We start from the raw sequence: 18,532 nt of genomic DNA, 5'->3' as shown, positions 1-18,532 counted from the left end.
AGGCAGGAATGATCAATGGTTCCCCTTTCACAGTGAAAAGAGAGCTCCCCGAGGAGCATAACACAGAGACACACCAAAGCAGTGAGTGCTGGCTACATTTCCAGCGGCTGAGTCACTGGAGTACTGAGCTAAGTCACTGGAACTAAGGGGCCAAGGCTACCACTGAGAAGTACTTTAAGAGTCTGCAAACTGTTTGAAATAATAGGAAAATTCACTGGATTAGAAGCTCTTAGCAAAATGAAAAGTGGATGATTTTGCTAAAGTGGCAATTTTTTTCCAGAAAGAAAAGGTGCTCTTTCAATGCACCCCCAGAGGTGTACCTGAACTTCTGCTGTGACAGCACGTGTCACACTGACCGCAACTGTCTCCATCCTTGTACTCCACAGAAACCAGAGACTCTAGAGAGACAGTAGCTGTGTATCCAATTCATCCTTATCATCCTGGATTCTAGGACAAGTACCTGACATGTGGTAGGCAATCAATGAATCTGAAGTGGCTTGTTCTTTCATCTCTCTCTCTCTCTCTACATACATACATACATACATATATATATATATATATATTCAATAAGATTAAAACTATAAGATTTAAAAAAGATTTATTTTACTTACTCCATATAAGATAGCAGGGGGGAGGGGGAAGGGAGGGAGAGAGAGAGAGAGAGAGAGAGGGAAAGAGAAACCATAGGACTTCTCTAGTGCATATGGTGTCTAAGAGCTCCAGGCATGTAACTCCTGCCCTCTAGAAGTGGAGCCGTTTCCCAGGGCACTACAATATTAGGAGTTTATTAATATAATTCAGTAACACTCGCATTATAGTTTCATACCCACATCACAGGTCGAGAATGTGAAACAGCCCACTCTATCTTCCTGTCTATACGAGAATGTTACATCAATATGATCAGCTAAGCCAAGTCTAAAGTTAAAAGAATTTTTAAGAGCAAAGAGCAAAAGATGAGAAGGGAAAGAAGGTGGTTTAGAAGATGGAGAGGATAAGCACAGCAGTCAGGCTCAAAGCTCTGGCTTTCATTGCACCTACCTGCTTTCAGAGGCCTCTTCAGAAAAAAGAGTAGCGAGCAACTTTCCAAGGCCACAGTGAGTCATTAATTTCAGAAGAGACAACTCTGCCTTAGAGGCGTGACAAGCCCCCTCCTCCTACCTACAGGCCACTAGAGTGGGTCAGCTATTCCTTCCTTCTCTTTAGGTCTGTAGGACTAGGAGTGGGTATACATACATATACCCACTTACCCCAGAACACAAAACCAGGTAGCCACACAGTTGTACCATCATTTCAAACCAGTTCCTAACTGAGTTCTCTATAAAATCTCCATTTATAGCAATTCCTTCCCTCCTGGTCAAGTTTGAGTTGTCCCTTGTAACTAAGGGAGACTATGCTGTGGGGCTTTTTCAGTTTTCGAGGTACAGGAGTCTAGACTTTGTTCACTTGTCAAGACACAGAACTCAGATTTCTGGAGGGCAGATTCTTGCAAAGAGACTAACCACTTATATAGATGAAATTATACAGTTTTCTCAAGAAATCTATAATCTCTTACCAACAACCAGAACACATGGTTTTACCTCTTCCCAGTAGTTAAATGCTGTTACATTCTTTGCTCAGCAATTCATTGGGTCATAGTCATCTGCCCACCCCAGTGTGGTCCTCTAGGAGACTTTGCCCCTAACTTTCACCCTCGTCTGAAATTAGAGCTCCTTTTCCATTCCAGAGAGAGCTGCCCAATTCCAGCAGGTACCAAGGCAAGAGAAGGGAAGAGACAGAAGAAAAAGGCAGCTCACCTTCTACCAGGAGGAGAGACAGGAGCAGAAAAGCAGGGGAGGCAGCCAGCTTTCTACAGTAACAGCTAGAGCGGCGGCAAGCCAGGTAAAGAAGAGTGTCGCCTCACCTGGGCCTTAATCCCAGAGCTGCCATTGACAATGTACTTCTTCCTGCTGCCAAGCATGGTGACATTACCAGCCCTACCGCCACGGCTTCCGTCCAGGGACCTGTGTGGCTAGGCCTTCAAACTTTCTTGCTCAGAAATTCTGTTGGCTCTGGTTCCAGCTAGCTGCTTGTCTTTTTTCTTTCTTTCTTTCTTTCTTTCTTTCTTTCTTTCTTTCTTTCTTTCTTTCTTTCTTTCTTTCCTTCCTTCCTTCTTCCTTTCTTTCTTTCTTTCTGTTTTTTTTTTTTTTTTGGGGGGGTACCCTTCTTGGAATCCCTGTAGCAGCTCCAATTCCTCCAGTGCAAAAAAGCCTAATTAAAAAAGCCTTTCTGTTAGTGGTTCATCAGCCATACCTAATTCTGGTGATTGTTTGTCTTTTATTATTTCCACCCCCAAACACCTAATTACAGGAATCCTCTGACCTCTAAACCTTCACAGGTCTCTTGACAAAGCCCGACTTGTATGCACATAATAATAGCTTATTTATATAACTGGTGCACTTTTTCTGCTTGCTATAATTAACCTGCTAATTAGGTTCCTTTTTAACCTTACCTCTGCCTTTCCATGTCAGATGATTTTAGTTAACCTAGTCTCATTAGAAAAAAATTAACTACAGAGCCACTAAAACAATGAGGGAGTTTAGTAAGACATTAAGAAACAAAACATCCTGACACCAGGCATTCAGGCGTCCCTCCCCTGTCCTTGGGTTAATCAGCATGGTGACACTGGTGTCAGCTATCTTTGCATCAGTTTGTTCGGTCCATTGTTTTACTCTTAATTGTCTTGTAGATGGGTTTTGACATTTGGTTTCTAGTAACATCTCAAGATTACTGTTGATTTGGTGTTGAGTGGCTTTGGTTTTTGTTTCTGCTTTTCAAACAAGGTTCTTAGAGGTGTGTATTTCCCTGAAGGTGTGACTGCAGTGAAAAGGTGACATTTGCAATGCCATTTTACAATGCAGCCAGGCAGCCATTACAACAAAGTTGCATTACTTGTCTAATCAAGCTGGACAGAGACCTTTGGGCTGAGCCCAAAGAAACTGTTTTAAACTCTTAAGCAAACAGTGATTTGCAAACTGATGATTAGCAACTTTCAGCTAGAGGATTAAATCAATCAGCTCTCTTTTCAGGCTTCCAAGAGACTCAGTAACCAATTCTGGTAGCCAGGAACAGTCTGAAGTAGTTAACTAATGAACCTTTTAACCATTTCTTTCCAGCTTGAACTAATAAACTCTGGCCATTTCTCTCCTGCTGGAACCTGTTACCCCATGTAGGAATCCTTTGGTCCCAAATAACGACCTTTGTCTTTATTTATTTACTATATTTTTTTCTTAAAGTATTTTATTTTTGAGAGAGATATGGAGAAAGACACAGAGAAACACTAGAGCACTGCTCAGCTCTGGCTTATGGTGGTGTGGGGGTTGAACCTGGGACTTCAGAGCCTCAGGCATGACAGTCTCTTCGCATAACCACTATGCTATCTACCCCTGCCCTATTTATTATCTTTATTTATTGGATAGAGACAGCCAGAAATCCAGAGGGAAATGGAGGTAGAGAGGGAGGAGAAAGGGGGCCGAGCAGTAACACACTGGGTTAAGTGCACATACTGTGAAACGCAAGGACTGGCACAAGGATCCCAGTTCAAGCTGCCGGCTCCCCACCTGCAAAGGGGTCGCTCTGCAAGCAGTAAAGCAGGTCTGCACATGTCTGTTTTTCTCTCTTCCCTCTGTCTTCCCCTCCTCTCTTGATTTCTCTCTGTCCTATCCAACAATAATAATAGTAACAAAAACAACAATGGAGAAAAGATGGCCTCTAGGATCAGTGGATTCGAAATGTGGGCACCGAGCCCCAGTGATAACCCTGGAGGAAAGGGGAGTGGGGGAGAGAAAGAGAAAAGTACTGCTTCACCACTTGCAAAGCATTTGCCCTGCAGGTGGGGACCGGGGTTCAAACCTGGGTCCTTATGCATAGTAACATGTGCGCTCAACCAGATACACCACCACCCAACCCTGACCTTTGCCTTTTAATCACCTCCTGAATTTTCAGGTGACTTTACCAAGATAAGTTTCTTTTTTCAAGAATCCTCAGAACTGCAAGTTTTTACTAAGCACCAAATAGTAAAATGGCAGGGTAAAAGATCGCATTACTTATTTGTTGATTTCTGAGAGGGACCTAGTGGATGGGAAAGCCCCATTGAACTCTATATTACAGACAAGAGTGGGGAGATGATTCAAATTCTTGGGGGGGGGTGGGATCTAGGGAGGGAATAGACTGCTTACTGAGCACAATAAAGAACATTAAGTGGTAGGTTTTTAAAAATTTTTCTTAGGATAACCTTTATTCTGAGATTATTGGGGAGAGGAAGCCTTGGGTATGCTATTTCTCTTAATCTACTTTAAATTTTTTTTAAATTTGTTATTAATGGTATGTTACAAAACTGTAAGATTACAATGTATCATTCCACACCACACCCACCAAGGGAGTACTATTGAGCTCTGGCTTTTGGTGCTTCAGGGGATTGAACCTGGGACTTTGGAGCCTCAAGCACCAAAATTTTTTGCATAACCATTATGCTGACTGCCCCTCCCATCTTAATCTATATTATATATTGGATAAGGAGGTATTATCCCCATTTGATAGGAAGAAATGAAGAAAGAGAGAAATTGGTCTGGGGCCAGGTGGTGGTGCACCTGGTCGAGTGCACACATTACCATGTGCAAGGAAGGATCTGGGTTGAGCTCCTGGTCCTTGCCTGGAAAGCTTCATGAGCAGTGAAGCAGAGCTGTAGGTATCTATCTCTTTTTCTCTCTCCCTATCCCCCACTCCACTCGCAATTTCTTTGTGTCCTATCAAAATAAAATAAAAAATAATTTTTTTAAAAAAAGGAAGGAAGGGCGGGCAGCTACCAGGGACAGTAGATTCATCAGGCAGGCACTAAACCAGAAGGGTAGGGGGACCTCACAGCATCGCTCAGCTCTGGCTTATTGTGGTGCAGGGGATAGAAGCTGCAACCTCAGAGTCTCAGGCATGAAAGTCTTTTGCAAAACCACTATACTGTCTCCCTGGCCCCTCAAAGTTTCAGCATCATTTCATTATAATGTTGATGAGAAAAAAACATTCTGGGGCTGGGTGGTGGCGCACCTGGTTGAGCACACATGCTACAATGCTCAAGGCTCTAGGTTCGAGGCCCTGATCTCCACCTGCAGGGGGAAAGCTTTGCAAGTGGTGAAGCAGGGCTGCAGGTATCTCTGTCTCTCTCCCTCTCTCCCCCTTCTCCATTTCTAACTGATCTAATAAATAAAGATAATAAAAAATTTTAATAAAACACTCCCAGCCCAGTTGAACAAAACAAAAATCCCTCTTAAAGTTGAAAATTCTACTATTCTATTCAGAATGTCTAAGTGAGAATTTACTATGCATAAAGCAGTACTGTGATTCTTTCTTATAGCTCCAATAAGCCTTTACTGTAAAGTGAGAATACCCACTTTGCTTATCTCAGTGCATGCTAAGACAGCAACATACTGTCTCATAATGAAGAACACATACTATAAAAGGCTAAAACACTAGCATTTCCCATAATCATCATCATATCAGTGTGCGGGGGCTTCACCACTGCTGGATGGACTTTTTGAGAGAGACCGAGACCACAGCCCTGAAGCTTCCCCCAGTGCTGTGTGGGTGAAGGTGGACTTGAACTTCGGCTACACATGGCAAAACAGTTGTCTTCTCAGGTAAGCTATCTCACCGAACTTCTCTGTTCCAGACTCTTGGAAACAGAGTTGGCAGTCAGCTGAGGTAAAGAACAAACACCTCATCACAGACCCCTGCAAGCGTCAACCCGGCTTTGACCTAGCACGTTATGATTGGGCCCTCCTCAATCGCTATCGAACAGGCCATGGCCGGTGCGCCACTATGTTCCATCGCTGGGGAGCCAGAGACGACCCGAACTGCCCCTGCGGCTCCAGACAGACTATGACCGACATAGTCAACGACTGCCACCTCTCCAGATTCAAAGGAGGTCTTGAAACTTTACATCAGGCTCAACCTGACGCTGTTGACTGGCTACGGAAGAAGCGCAAACGCTAGAAGAAGAACTGGCCTAAACTGTTTTTTCTTTTTCTCTTTTCTTTTCTTTTCTTTTCTTTTCTTTTCTTTTCTTTTCTTTTCTTTTCTTTTCTCTGCTTTCCTTTCCTTTTCTCTGCTTTCCTTTCCTTTTCTCTGCTTTCCTTTCCTTTTCTTTAATTTTTAATTACCACTAGGGGCTCAGTGGCAGCACTACAAATCTATTGCTCCCAGCCAGTGGCCCTTTCCTCTTTCCTACCTTCCTCTTTCTTTTTTTTTTCCCTAAGTTCCTTCCTTCCTATTTAATTCAAGAGGACAGAGAGAAACTGAGAGGGGAGAGGGCGATAGGGAGAGAGAAAGACGCATGTATTCCCTGCTTTACCCCTCATGAAGCTTCCCCCCTGCAGGTGGAGCAAGTGCTAGAACTTGGGTCCTTGCACATGGTAATGTGTGTGCTTGATCAGGTGTGCCACGATTCAGCCCCTTCCTAGTCTTTAAAGTCAAACGTTGAGAATGTTTGTACTCAGAACACCAACTTAGTGTCTGTGGACATTTGTGTTTGAGGGGGCCCGCAGTCTCCATTAGATTCGTCAGTGCATCTCTGCTTCCACTGTCAATCCTGGCCCACAGTTACAGTCAAGCCACCTCTACCACTAGTTACCAGAGGGTGTTTCTGTCTCCCTTGTAATCATTCTTTGGGACATCTTTCCTTTCCAGGTTGAACGGAGCTGCCTGAACAAATTCTTCACCTATACAAGGGATTACTTTGAGCTGAGAGAAAATTAGGTAGCCAGCTGGCTGGGGACTCAAGAAAGTCAATAAATCACACTGCCTATGGCAGAGTACCAAGGCTGACAGAGAACTTGGGTAGGAGGAGAAAGTATTAAAATGTAGAGATTTAAAAAAAAAAGAAGTTACAACTGATCTCTGTGCATATAAGAAAAAGTATTTCATCTAGTGGTAAGGACTAATGAATTCCTAAGGCAAGACAAAAATTATTGCTAAAAGCCATCTTTGAAAAGATGCACATCCCAACATTTTAGCAGCAGGACTGCCTGAACAAGGCTGAGAAAATCCTCCACATGAGGAAAGCTGAGGAGCAGAAAGCTTGTTCACCTTGTCAGTTCCTGAGAGTAGGGCTCGGCAGCCTTCATCCTGGTTCACAGCCCTGCTGGAATCAAAGACGTGAGTACGATCAGCTGCTCTTTGTGCTCTGAGCTCTATTCCTGCCCTCTTTCTTACTTGTTTGTTTTCAAGTTAGTGCTAGATCAAAGCACTGTGCCACTTGTGCAGCTCTACTTGTTTTGCCTTCGTTGCTCTGCCATGGGGTGCTGGGGCTCAAACTCAGGGCCTCAACCATGCAAGGTGCATGCTCTAAGTCTGAGCCACCTCCTTGGCCCACTGAGTCCTGGTCTTGGGGGTGTTCAGATGACCTTTTTAAACTGCTAATTGCTCCCCAAAGGAGGTGTTACAATTCACCTTCTCTGCTCAGTTTTCCTCCTGAGAGAATGTATTTCCTCTGGAAGCCGGGTGTCAGTCTCTGTGGAAATTTCACTGCATTACTATGTACTCTCTATGGAGCTAGCCAGACATTTGTTAAAGCATCCTGAAGTTGAACTTCTGGCCCAAGGTGGGAGCTGGCTCCAAAGTCTCTCCTGGGGATTAAAGGTACCGTGGCTTATGGCAAGGGCCACCAGCTGCTACAGATGCTCAGAGCGCACCTGTCCTCACTAAGTGGGGACATGAAGCAGACTGCAGAAGCACTTCTGGGCAAGTCAGATACTAACGGCTCATGTGGAATCTGAGAGAAAGCCCCAACAGGGTTCTTTGATGAGAAGACCATAACGGATCAGAAACTGACTTACTAATGACAAACGCTGACCACTGCTTCTCAGTGCTTTTTTATTTTTATTTTTGGATAAAGGCAGAGAAATTGAGAGGGAAGGGGAAAAAGATATATATATATATATATATATATATATATATATATATATGGAGAGAAAGGGGTGGGGAGAGAACTAGCTACATCACTGCTTCACTGTTTCTAAGCTCCCCCTGCAGGTGAGGACCAGGGGCTTGAACCCAGGTCCTTGTGCACTCACTCACCTGGGCGTGCCACTGTCTGGCCCTTCCTCCCTTCCTTCCTTCCTTCCTCCCTTATCACTCACTTAAGTTATTTATTGATACTTGGTTTTTGAAAGAGAAGGACCAAGACGATGCTAAATAAAAGTGAATACATAATAATAATAATAATAATAATAATAAAACAAAGCAAAACTTTGCTTTATTCAGGGTGTTTTCTAAAAGCTGGAAGTCTTAGGTCACATCTTTATGTAAGAGCCACACTAACTCCCTTAGGCCAGTCTTCCTGTCCACATGAATGAAAAGAAGGGAAGTAGGTAAAAGGGAACAGTGGTTACAGTAGAGACGTGCTCAGCAGGTAAAACCAAACTCATTTTTATAGCAATAAGAATTCTGTAAAAGCTCTTATTCTTAGTTGACATGGTAATGTTTTAAGAGAATGCTTCTATGACACTGAAGTACCACAGCTTAGAATCTTAATGTAACTCCTCACCTAAGAAAACCAGAATCCTTGGACACTCCTTCTCATTATTTGGGGGTGACCAGAAAACCAAAAACAAAATTAAAAAACCCAAGAAGGATTACGAAATGAATCAACCATTTTTCCCCCACCAGGGTTATCACTGGAGTGATGAATCTATCACTCGTGGCAGCCCCCCCCCCTTTTAAATTTTTATAGAAAGGACAGATAGAAACTGAGAGGGCAGAAGAGAGGAAGAGGGGGCCAGGTGGTGGCACACTGGGTTAAGCACACATAGTATGAAGCGTAAGGACCCACACAAGGATCCTGGTTCGAGGCCTCGGCTCCCCACTTGCAGGGAGGTCACTTCACAAGTGCTGAAGCAGGTCTGCAGGTGTCTATATTTCTTTCTCCCTTATTTTTTGCCCCCAGGGTTATTGCTGGGGCTTGGTGCCTGCCATGTGCCATGTGTGCTTAACCCACTGCACTACTGCCCCACCCCCCCTTTCTTTCACTCCTCCCTCTCAATTTCTCTGTCCTATATTTAAAAAAAAAAAGGGGGGGGAGTCGGGTGGTAGCACAGCAGGTTAAGCACAGGTGGCGCAAAGCGCAAGGACCGGCTTAAGGATCCTGGTTCGAGCCCCCGGTTCCCCACCTGCAGGGGAGTCGCTTCACAGGCGGTGAAACAGGTCTGCAGGTGTCTTATCTTTCTCTCCCCATCTCTGTCTTCCCCTCCTCTCTCCATTTCTCTCTGTCCTATCCAACAATGACAACATCAGTAACAACAATAAAACAAGGGCAACAAAATAAATAAATAAATAAACAAATAAATAAATAAGAAGATGATAGTGAGAAAGAGAGACACCTGCAGACCTGCTTCAGTGCTTGTGAAGCACACACACACACACACACACACCCCCCCGAGTTGGAAATCAGTGGCTTAAACTCGGGTCTTTGAGCATGTTAACATGTGCACTTAACCAAGTGTGCTACCACCAGACTCTGAATCAGCCACTTCTAAAACACTACATGACTTGAAGTAAGCTTGTGGCTGGGTAGGATTTTTTCCTCATCTTTTAAAACTACATATGAACTTCTGAACAACACTAAGAACAACAGCAATTACGCCAACAGAAATGAGAAGCAATGGCTGTGATGAGTGTTGAGACATAGCTTCCTCAGCTGGATTTTTAATCAGACCTACTACATATCCAGTCTCATTATTGATGGTCATTTCTCTAGGTATGCAATTTCACGAACTCTGAAAAGAACTGAAATATAATGCAAACGGTCCAGTTTCCCACAGGGAAATACATGTGGACACAAGCCAATATAGACCAAGAAATTAGGTTAAACCCAGAAGAAACCAGACAAAAGTTAAGGGAACTTGCTGGTTTTTTTTTTAAATATTTATTTATTTAGTCCCTTTTGTTGCCCTTGTTGTTTTATTGTTGTTGTAGTTATTGTTGTCGTCGTTGTTGGATAGGACAGAAAGAAATGGAGAGAGGAGGGGAAGACGGGGGGAGGGGGAGAAAGACAGACACCTGCAGACCTGCTTCATCGCCTATGAAGCAACTCCCCTGAAGGTGGAGAGCCAGGGGCTCGAACCAGGATCACTGGCCAGTCCTTGTGCTTTGCGCCACCTGTGCTTAACCTGCTGTGCTACCGCCCAATTCCTGAACTTGCTGTTTTTAACTCAAGACATGAATGTGGATTGGAATAGAATGTGTACAGGATTGTTTGGATTATTCTGGATCTGTGGCGGCAGAGAGGCAGGAGTGATCAATATTTGACAACTAGTTCCCCTTTCATGGTGAAAAGAACACAACACAGAGACACACCAAAGCAGTAAGTGCTGGCTACATTTCCAGTGGCTGAGTCACTGGAGTACTGAGCTAAGTCACTGGAACTAAGGGGCCAAGGCCACCACTGAGAAGTACTTTAAGAGTCTGCAAACTGTTTGAAATAATAGGAAAATTCACTGGATTAGAAGCTCTTGGCAAAATGAAAAGTGGATGATTGGTTTATGTCAGCTTTTCTCTCTGTGTGTGTGTGTGTGTGTATCTCCTCCCTCCCCTCTCAATTTGTATCTATCCCATAAAAAAAAAAAAGAGAAGAAAAAAAGAAAATAAAGGGGGGGAGAGAAAAAAACGGCTGCCAAGAGCAGTGGATTCATTCTGCAGGCACCAAGCCCCAGCAATAACTCTGATGGCAATAAAAAATCAATAATTCCATATGGGGCAAAGAGAGTTTCATGTCACACACACACGGGGGGGGGGGGGGGAGGAAAGAGAGAGACAGAGAGAAGTTAGAATATTACTGGTACATGTAGCACCAAGGATCAAACCAAGGCCTCAGGCATACAAGTCCTGTACTCTACCAGTTGCTATCCTTCCCCAGTCACTTTATATCTTTTCAGATTTTAGATAGCACCCCCCCAACCCCACTGTTCTATTTCTCCACCCCTGAGCAGTGAACAGTCCACTAAGCCTTGGCTTGCACGCAGACTTCACAGCAACCAAAGAACAGCACACACACCAGCAGCAGGAGGGACTCTGCAGCCCAGAAGAGACAACTAGGCAGCTCTGGGAGCTTCTAGCACTCACATGGACGCAACCATCAGGGATCACCAGGCTGTGATGAATGGATCAGAAATCAGAGCAGCGTTTCCCCAACTATGGCTAGAGACTTGACCCCCCACCCCACCCCACCCAGCGATCCCCATCACGTGCCATTAATAGTGGCCCTGTTCATGAAGAAAAGGAAGGGAAAGCAAAGGGGCCCAACGACTCACCATCCATTCGGGCACGTGAAAAGCGGAGGTGCCCTCGCTCCCGTCCCACTTCTCCATAGTGCCGGCCTGGTAATATTACGTCCTGAAGCAAAAGGGAAAGCTGGTTTGGAAAGGCCAGGGTTTTCTCAGCGCCCCAGAAGTTCACAGTGTCTTTCTTGATCCCCTTTCACAGAGACCTCCTGTTCAAACCGAGAGCGTGAGCCCCCTGCCTGAGTCCCTTCCTGGCCAGCACCCAACCTCTGCCTCTCATTCAAAATCAGGGCCAGGGCAAGGTTCCGTAGCCAGCCACAGAACTTCCCACAGGGCGTCTGCTGCTTAATGCTGCCCAAACGCTCTGCCCCTAGTACCCCAGCGGGGACTTCCTGCAGCACCAAGGGCGGCTTCTCTCTTGCCCTGAGTGGAAGGCACTTGTTAGATTTCCTCCCGCCCCTTACTTCACGTCACTGGAGGTGCTGATACCAAGATCAATAAAGATCGAGGTCAAGAAGGCACTCCCATTTCTCAAGAGTTGCTTGATTTGGATCCACAGGGTAAACAGGCATTTCCTTGACATCAAGAATTCTGTGTGGCTCTCAAGTTTAAACAGCTAGCAGAAGCTCCCTGTCTGCTCACACCGGGGGGCTGGCTCCATGCTCAGACATACATAGCTCAAGTTCAATTCTTGCTGTATGAGAGGTTCAGAGGGAGTTAGGGAAGATCTCCTGCACAATTAGCTCACTAGGAGCTCCAAGGGAAGTACTCAGACTGCCACTCCCCCTGCCGGCTCTCTGTGCTCAGGACTTGGGACTTGGGGCCTGGGGCTGCAGTAAACAGCACAGCTGCTGGTGATGAACCTGCTGCTTCCAGAGCCTCCTCAGGAACCACCCAATGAAATACAAGGGTTTCAATCTACATGAGTGGGGTGGCCCAGCCTCAAATTCCCTATCTGATGCCAGTTTTTGCCCACAGATCTTATTTCAGGAAGAAACATGATACTAACACAGTAGATGTACATATTATCACCTCAAAGAACCTCAGAAGCTCTTCCTTCCATCCATCCATCCATCCATCCATCCATCCATCCATCCATCCAACCCACCCCCTTCCTTCCACGATTTATTTACTAATGAGAAAGAGCAGGGGGTGGGGGGAAGTGGTGAAGAGGAGGAAGGGAAGGAGAAGGAGAGAACCAGAGCATCACGAGCACACATGGTGCCAGGGCTGAATCCGAGACCCCATGCTTGAGGGTCTAAAGCTTTAGCTACTACACCACTTTCCAGGCTGCAGCTGTTTCCTTTTTATGTCCTCAAAGCAGCAACTTTTCCTTTGCACATTTAGCAAGATCAGATATAAGACAGAGGTAGAGGGAGTTGGGTGGTAGCGCAGCAGGTTAAGCACACATGGCGCAAAGTGCAAGGACCAACCTAAGGATCCCGGTTCGAGCCCTCGCTCCCCACCTGCAGGGGAGTTGCTTCGCAGGCGGTGAAGCAGGTCTGCAGGTGTCTCTCTTTCTCTCCCCCCTCTGTCTTACTCTCTCCTCTCTCGATTTCTCTCTGTCCTATCCAACAACAATGACATCAATAACAACAATAATAACTACAACAATAAAAACAACAAGGGCAACAAAGAGGAATAAATAAATATTTTAAAAATATATAGAGGTAGAAAAAGAGGTAACCTGACTTTTTAAAAATATTCTTTTAAAATTTTATTTATTTAATTTGATAGGACAGAGAGAAACTGAGAGGGAAAGAAGAGATGGGGTGGGGAGGACCAGATGGTGGTGTACCTGGCTGAGCACATGTTACTATGTGGAAGGATGTGGGTTCAAGCCCCTGGTCCTCCACCTGTGGGGGAGAGGGGAAGAAGTTTCACAACTGCTGTAGGCGTCTCTCTTCCTCTCTATTTCCCCTTTCTACTCAACTTTTCTGTATCTAGAATAAATAAATAAATTGTTTCACCACTTGTGAAGCATCCCCCCTACAGATGGGGACCAGGGGCTTGAGCCTGGATCGCTGCACGTGGTAACATGTATGCTCAACCAGGTGTAACACTGCCCAGTCCCATGTGACCTATTTTTTTTTTTTAGTTTTTTAAATTTATCTTATTTTCCCTTTTGTTGCCCTTGTTTTATTGTTATTGTAGTTACTATTGTTGTTCTTGTTGTTGATGTCGTTGTTGTTGGATAGGACAGAGAGAAATGGAGAGAGATGGGGAAGACAGAAAGAAGGAGAGAAAGAGAGACACCTGCAGACCTGCTTCACCACCTGCGAAGCAACTTCCCTGCAGGTGGGGAGTGAGGGCTTGAACCGGGATCCTTAGGTCGGTCCTTGCGCTTCGCGCCACGTGCGCTTAACCTGCTGCACTACCGCCCAACCCCCCCCACTTTATTTTTAGATTAAAAAAAAAATTAATGAGAAAGATAGGAGGAAAGAGAGAAAGAACCACACATTACTCTGGTACATGTGCTGCCAGGGATTGAACTTGGGACCTCATGCTTGAGAGTCTAATGCTTTAGACTCCACCTTCTGGACCACCTAACTTTATTTTTCTTTTTTTATATAGACACCTGCAGACCTGCTTCACCGCCTATGAAGTGACTATCTTGCAGGTGGGGAGCTGGGGCTCGAACTGGGATCGTTAGGCCAGTCCTTGTGCTTCACGCCATATGCGATTAACCTGCTGCGCTACTGCCCGACTCCCCACCTAACTTTATTTTTTAAAAAAAACACATGTGTTTAGTTCATTCCCAGAGTATAATATCTAATCATAGTGCTATAGATTTTAGGTGCAAAATTAAGTCCACAATATTCACCTGCTTTAGTTGCCTTCAAGGACCAGAAACTCTATAGTCTAACTTTTTTCCTTAGACTTGTACATTTACTTATAGGGAAGAATAAGAGTGGTGCTTGGACATATGAGATGCCAGAACCTGGGACCTCAAGTCTACAGGTTCAGAGCGCTACCCATTATGTCCCCTCCCAGCTGCAAGACTCTTCATTCTCACCACAAAGGATAATTTCTATGGGAGTTGATAGCTACCTTAATTTAACTAGGATTATAGGCTTGCTGCTCTGCAAGGCCTTCACTGGCCAAGATAATGTTCCTTTGGATGTGGGATAAAAGAAGAGAAGGTAATGTCTAGCTAGAAGACAATGCAGTGGGCAGAATTCAAATGACTGGCCCACCTGTCTAGACTAAAGATGAGCAAGAGATGGGGGGCTGTCAGACCAGGCGAATGCAGAGGCATTAAAGGGTTAGAGACAAGTGGAGATTAGATGCAATGAGAAGAGCAACAGCTGCAGTGGAAGAAAAGGCAGTGGTGGGCATGAGGCAGAGGCACACTTGGTGGAGCAGACAGGTTATGGTGTGCAAACACCAAGGTCCAAGCACCTGCTCTCCACTTGCCCAGGGGTGGGGAGGAGCTCACCAAATGGTGAAGTAGTTCAAGTTTTTCTTTTCTTCCTTTCTTTCTTTCTTTCTTTCTTTCTTTCTTTCTTTCTTCTTTATTTTATTTTATTATTTTTTTTTTTGCCTTTTTGAGTCTTTCTTTATCCTCCTCCTTTCTCGGTTTCTGTCTCTATCCAATACATACATACATACATACATACATACATACATACATACATACATAAATAAATAAAATATTTTCTGAAAATAAAGAAAAGAAACTCATAAAGGAGCTGTGGAGTGAAGTCCTCTGAATGATGATAAAATACAGAAGGTTTAAGAGATTCGGGTGACAGAAAAGACCCTCTGCAGGGAGTGTTATTCTGACATATGTCCAGCACTCCGCAACCTCCAGCTATTGTCCTCTGCTCTTCCTTCTAATTCAAATTTAGTTAAGGGAAAACTTACCTCTACTGCCTAGATTTCTAGTTGTGTGTTCAATCTGTTTTTAAATGTAACAGAGCAAAAACCAGAATTAGTGGGCCAGTAAAAGAGCTCCTTTGGGTAGCATGTGGCTTTGCCACATGTGTGACCCAGGTTCAAGCCTGGTCCCCACCACACTAAAGGAAGCGTTGGTGCTGTGATCTCTTTCTATCTCTGCCCCTCTGTCTCTGTCTGAGAAGAAAATGTTGTTACATCTTTCCTCTCCTCTCCCTAATCAAGTAAATTTCTTCTTTGCTGTCACCATTCCCTCCGTTAATCAGATATCAAACCCTAGCCATCTTTATTTCCTCCCAAGTTACTCATTATTTTTGAGACTTTCTGCACCAGGCCTCCTAAAACCCCTCAAACCCCTTCTCCAGGAGGATCTGTCACTGCACCAGCATTAATCACCCCATTTCCTGAAGAGTGATGTCTATATGGTATGACAGCTAAGAACATTCATTAGTTTTATTTGTTATGACTATCCTTTATTTATTTTTTTTTAATCAGAGCACTGCTCCGCTCTGGTTTATGGTGGTGCTGGAGATTGAACCTGGGACCTCAGAGCCTCAGGCATGAAGGTCTTTTTTATAGTCATCAGTATAATACAATAATAGTTTGTACATGTGTAACATTTCTCAGTTTTCTACATAACAATTCACCCCCCACTGGATCCTCTCTGCCATCATGTTCCAGGACATGAGCCCCCTCCCCACCCCTACAGTCTTTTACTTTGGTGCAATACACCAACTCCAGTCCAAGTTCTGCTTTGTGTTTTTCCTTCAGTTCTTGTTTTTCAACTTCTATGAGTAAGATCATCCCATATTCACCCTTCTCTTTCTGACTTACCTCACTTAACATGATTCAGGTATGAAGGTCTTTTGCATAATTATTATGCTGTTTCCTGTCAATGAGGTTTGGATTTAGAACAAAGTTACAATTCTGACTCTGCTACTTAAGTTACCTTCTCTATCCCTTCAGTTTTCTTTTCTTTTATTGCCACCAGGATTATCACTGGTGCTCAGTGCCAACACTATGAATCCATCCCTCCAAGTCATTTTTTCCTATTTTATTTGCTAGAACAGAAAGAAATTGAGAGGTGAGGTGGAGATAGACTGGGAGAAAGACAGACAGACACCTGCAGATCTGCTTTACCACTCATGAAGCATTCCCCCTCCAGGTGGAGAGCGGGGCCTCAAACCCGAGTCCTCATTCACAGTAGTGTGTGTGCTCAACTGAGTGCATCATTCCCCCCCTTCCACCCCTCATCCAGTTTTCTAATATACAGGGGAAGCAGTAAAAGTCAGCTCAGAGAACTGAAAGTGTAACTTATATCATTATTATACTATGTCTTCCTGGTTCAATGCCTTTGTTCATAGCATTTTCTCTAACTGAAATCTGTTCATTTCCATCATCCACTTATTCATATTCTTTTTTTTAAAAAAAGATTTTACTTATTTATGAGAAATATAGGAGGAGAGAGAAAGAACCAGATAGCACTCTGGCACATGTGCTGCCGGGGATCGAACCCAGGACCTCATGCTTGTGAGTCCAAAGCCCTATTACTGTGCCACCTCCCGGGCCAACACTTATTCATATTCTTAAATGTTCAACTCAAACAACAGTTCTGCTATGAAGCCTAAGAAAAGGAAACTCCCTTTCCTCCAATGTTGCTATTTCCCTCCTATCACAGTTAGTGTTTGCATGTTTTGCTCTTGGTTAAACTCTTAGGGGAAGCCTAGTCAGCTTGCCATACAGTGGGGGATTAAGTAATTGTCAATTCTGGATGCTGGATGCATCTCTTATAGTAGTGGGGGGGGGTTGTAAACTCAGTGAAGTCATATTTTTGTTCATTTTATAAGTACTGGGACATTATTTTACATGCACAGGGGTTTAGTTATGTTATTGACCACAGCGATCACTTTCGTGTGGTGTGTCCTTAGTAGGACTTTGATCCTTGGTTATATTATCAGGTACTCTGCAGGAGTACTTGATCTCTTTTCCACTGCTTGATCTACATCCATTATGATGTGTGTCATAATGAAGTTCTTAAAGATAAACCAGGCTAAAAAAAAAAAAAAAAAACTACAGTGAGCCTGAGACTCTAAAACTATTCCAGTGATGAACAGATTACTAGATTATTTGGATTCCTGTAGTTGTTTCTCTCTCCTTCTCACTCTTTTGTTATTTCAGAGAGGGAGAGATAAAGAGAGGGACAGTCAGAGTGAGGGGCTGGGCAGTGGTGCACCTGATTGAGTGCATATAACCCATGGACAGGGACCTGGCTTTAAACTCCTGGTCCCTACCACACTAAAGGAAGCAGCAGGGAGGCTTCCCAAGTGGTGAAGCAGAACTGCAGGTGTTGCTCTTTCTCTCTCCCTTTCTATCTCCCTTTTAATTTTCTCTGTCTCTGATAAACAAACATGTGTGTACATATAGATACACACACACACACACACACACACACACACACACACTTGTGAAGCTTTCCCCCCTGCAGGTGCTCACATGTGATGACAGGGGCTTGAGCCAGGGTCCTTGACTATGGTAACGTGTACTTGCCAGATGAGCCAACTCCCTGTTTTCTATATACTCAATTTACTAAGTAAATGGAAAGTTACTGCCCTCAAGGAAAAGTCAAAATCTCAAAGATAGTGTCCTTTAAGGAACAGGACTGACAGTAAAGTAAGCACAGTATAAGATGTCACTTGGGCCCCACACCTGTGGACATCTAATCTTTGACAAAGGGGCCCAGATTATTACATGGGGAAAGCAGAGTCTCTTCAACAAATGGTGTTGGAAACAATGGGTTGAAACATGCAGAAGAATGAAACTGAATCACTGTATTTCACCAAATACAAAAGTAAATTCCAAGTGGATCAAGGACTTGGATGGTAGACCACAAACTATCAAATACTTAGAGGAAAATATTGGCAGAACTCTTTTCTGCATAAATTTTAAAGACATTTTCAATGAAACGAATCCAATTACAAAGAACACTAAGGCAAGTATAAACCTATGGGACTACATCAAATTAAAAAGCTCTGTACAGCAAAAGAAACCACTACCCAAACCAAGAGACCCCTCACAGAATGGGAGAAGATCTTTACATGCCATACATCAGATAAGAGTTTAATAACCAATATATATAAAGAGCTTGCCAGACTCAACAACAAGACAACAAATAACCCCATCCAAAAATGGGGGGAGGACTTGGACAGAATATTCACCACAGAAGAGATCCAAAAGGCCGAGAAACACATGAAAAAATGCTCCAAGTCTCTGATTGTCAGAGAAATGCAAATCAAGAAGACAACAATGAGATATCACTTCACTCCTGTGAGAAT

General features: G+C 44.0%; 1 protein-coding gene across 6 annotated transcripts in view; it reads right to left on the bottom strand.

Annotated features, from left to right (window-relative positions):
* The window catches only part of AHCYL2 (adenosylhomocysteinase like 2), a 207,166-nt gene that overhangs the window by 63,964 nt on the left and 124,670 nt on the right, over positions 1-18,532 (bottom strand). For 2 of the 6 annotated variants that reach the window (XM_016188601.2, XM_016188603.2), the window contains exon 2: positions 11,334-11,415. The exons of 2 other annotated variants lie outside the window; for them this stretch is intronic. In XM_016188601.2, the coding sequence (XP_016044087.1) occupies positions 11,334-11,390 (57 nt within the window). In that variant the 5' untranslated portion in view covers positions 11,391-11,415. Of the gene's footprint in view, positions 1-1,900; positions 2,342-11,333; positions 11,416-18,532 lie in introns of those variants that run through there. 2 more of the 6 variants (XM_016188600.2, XM_007524192.3) reach the window with 1 other exon arrangement.

This window comes from Erinaceus europaeus, chromosome 8, assembly GCF_950295315.1.
Source record: "Erinaceus europaeus chromosome 8, mEriEur2.1, whole genome shotgun sequence".
NCBI classification, from domain to species: Eukaryota; Metazoa; Chordata; class Mammalia; order Eulipotyphla; family Erinaceidae; genus Erinaceus; species Erinaceus europaeus.
Note: the sequence above shows the minus strand (reverse complement) of the source record. Positions and strands in the feature narration are given on the sequence as shown.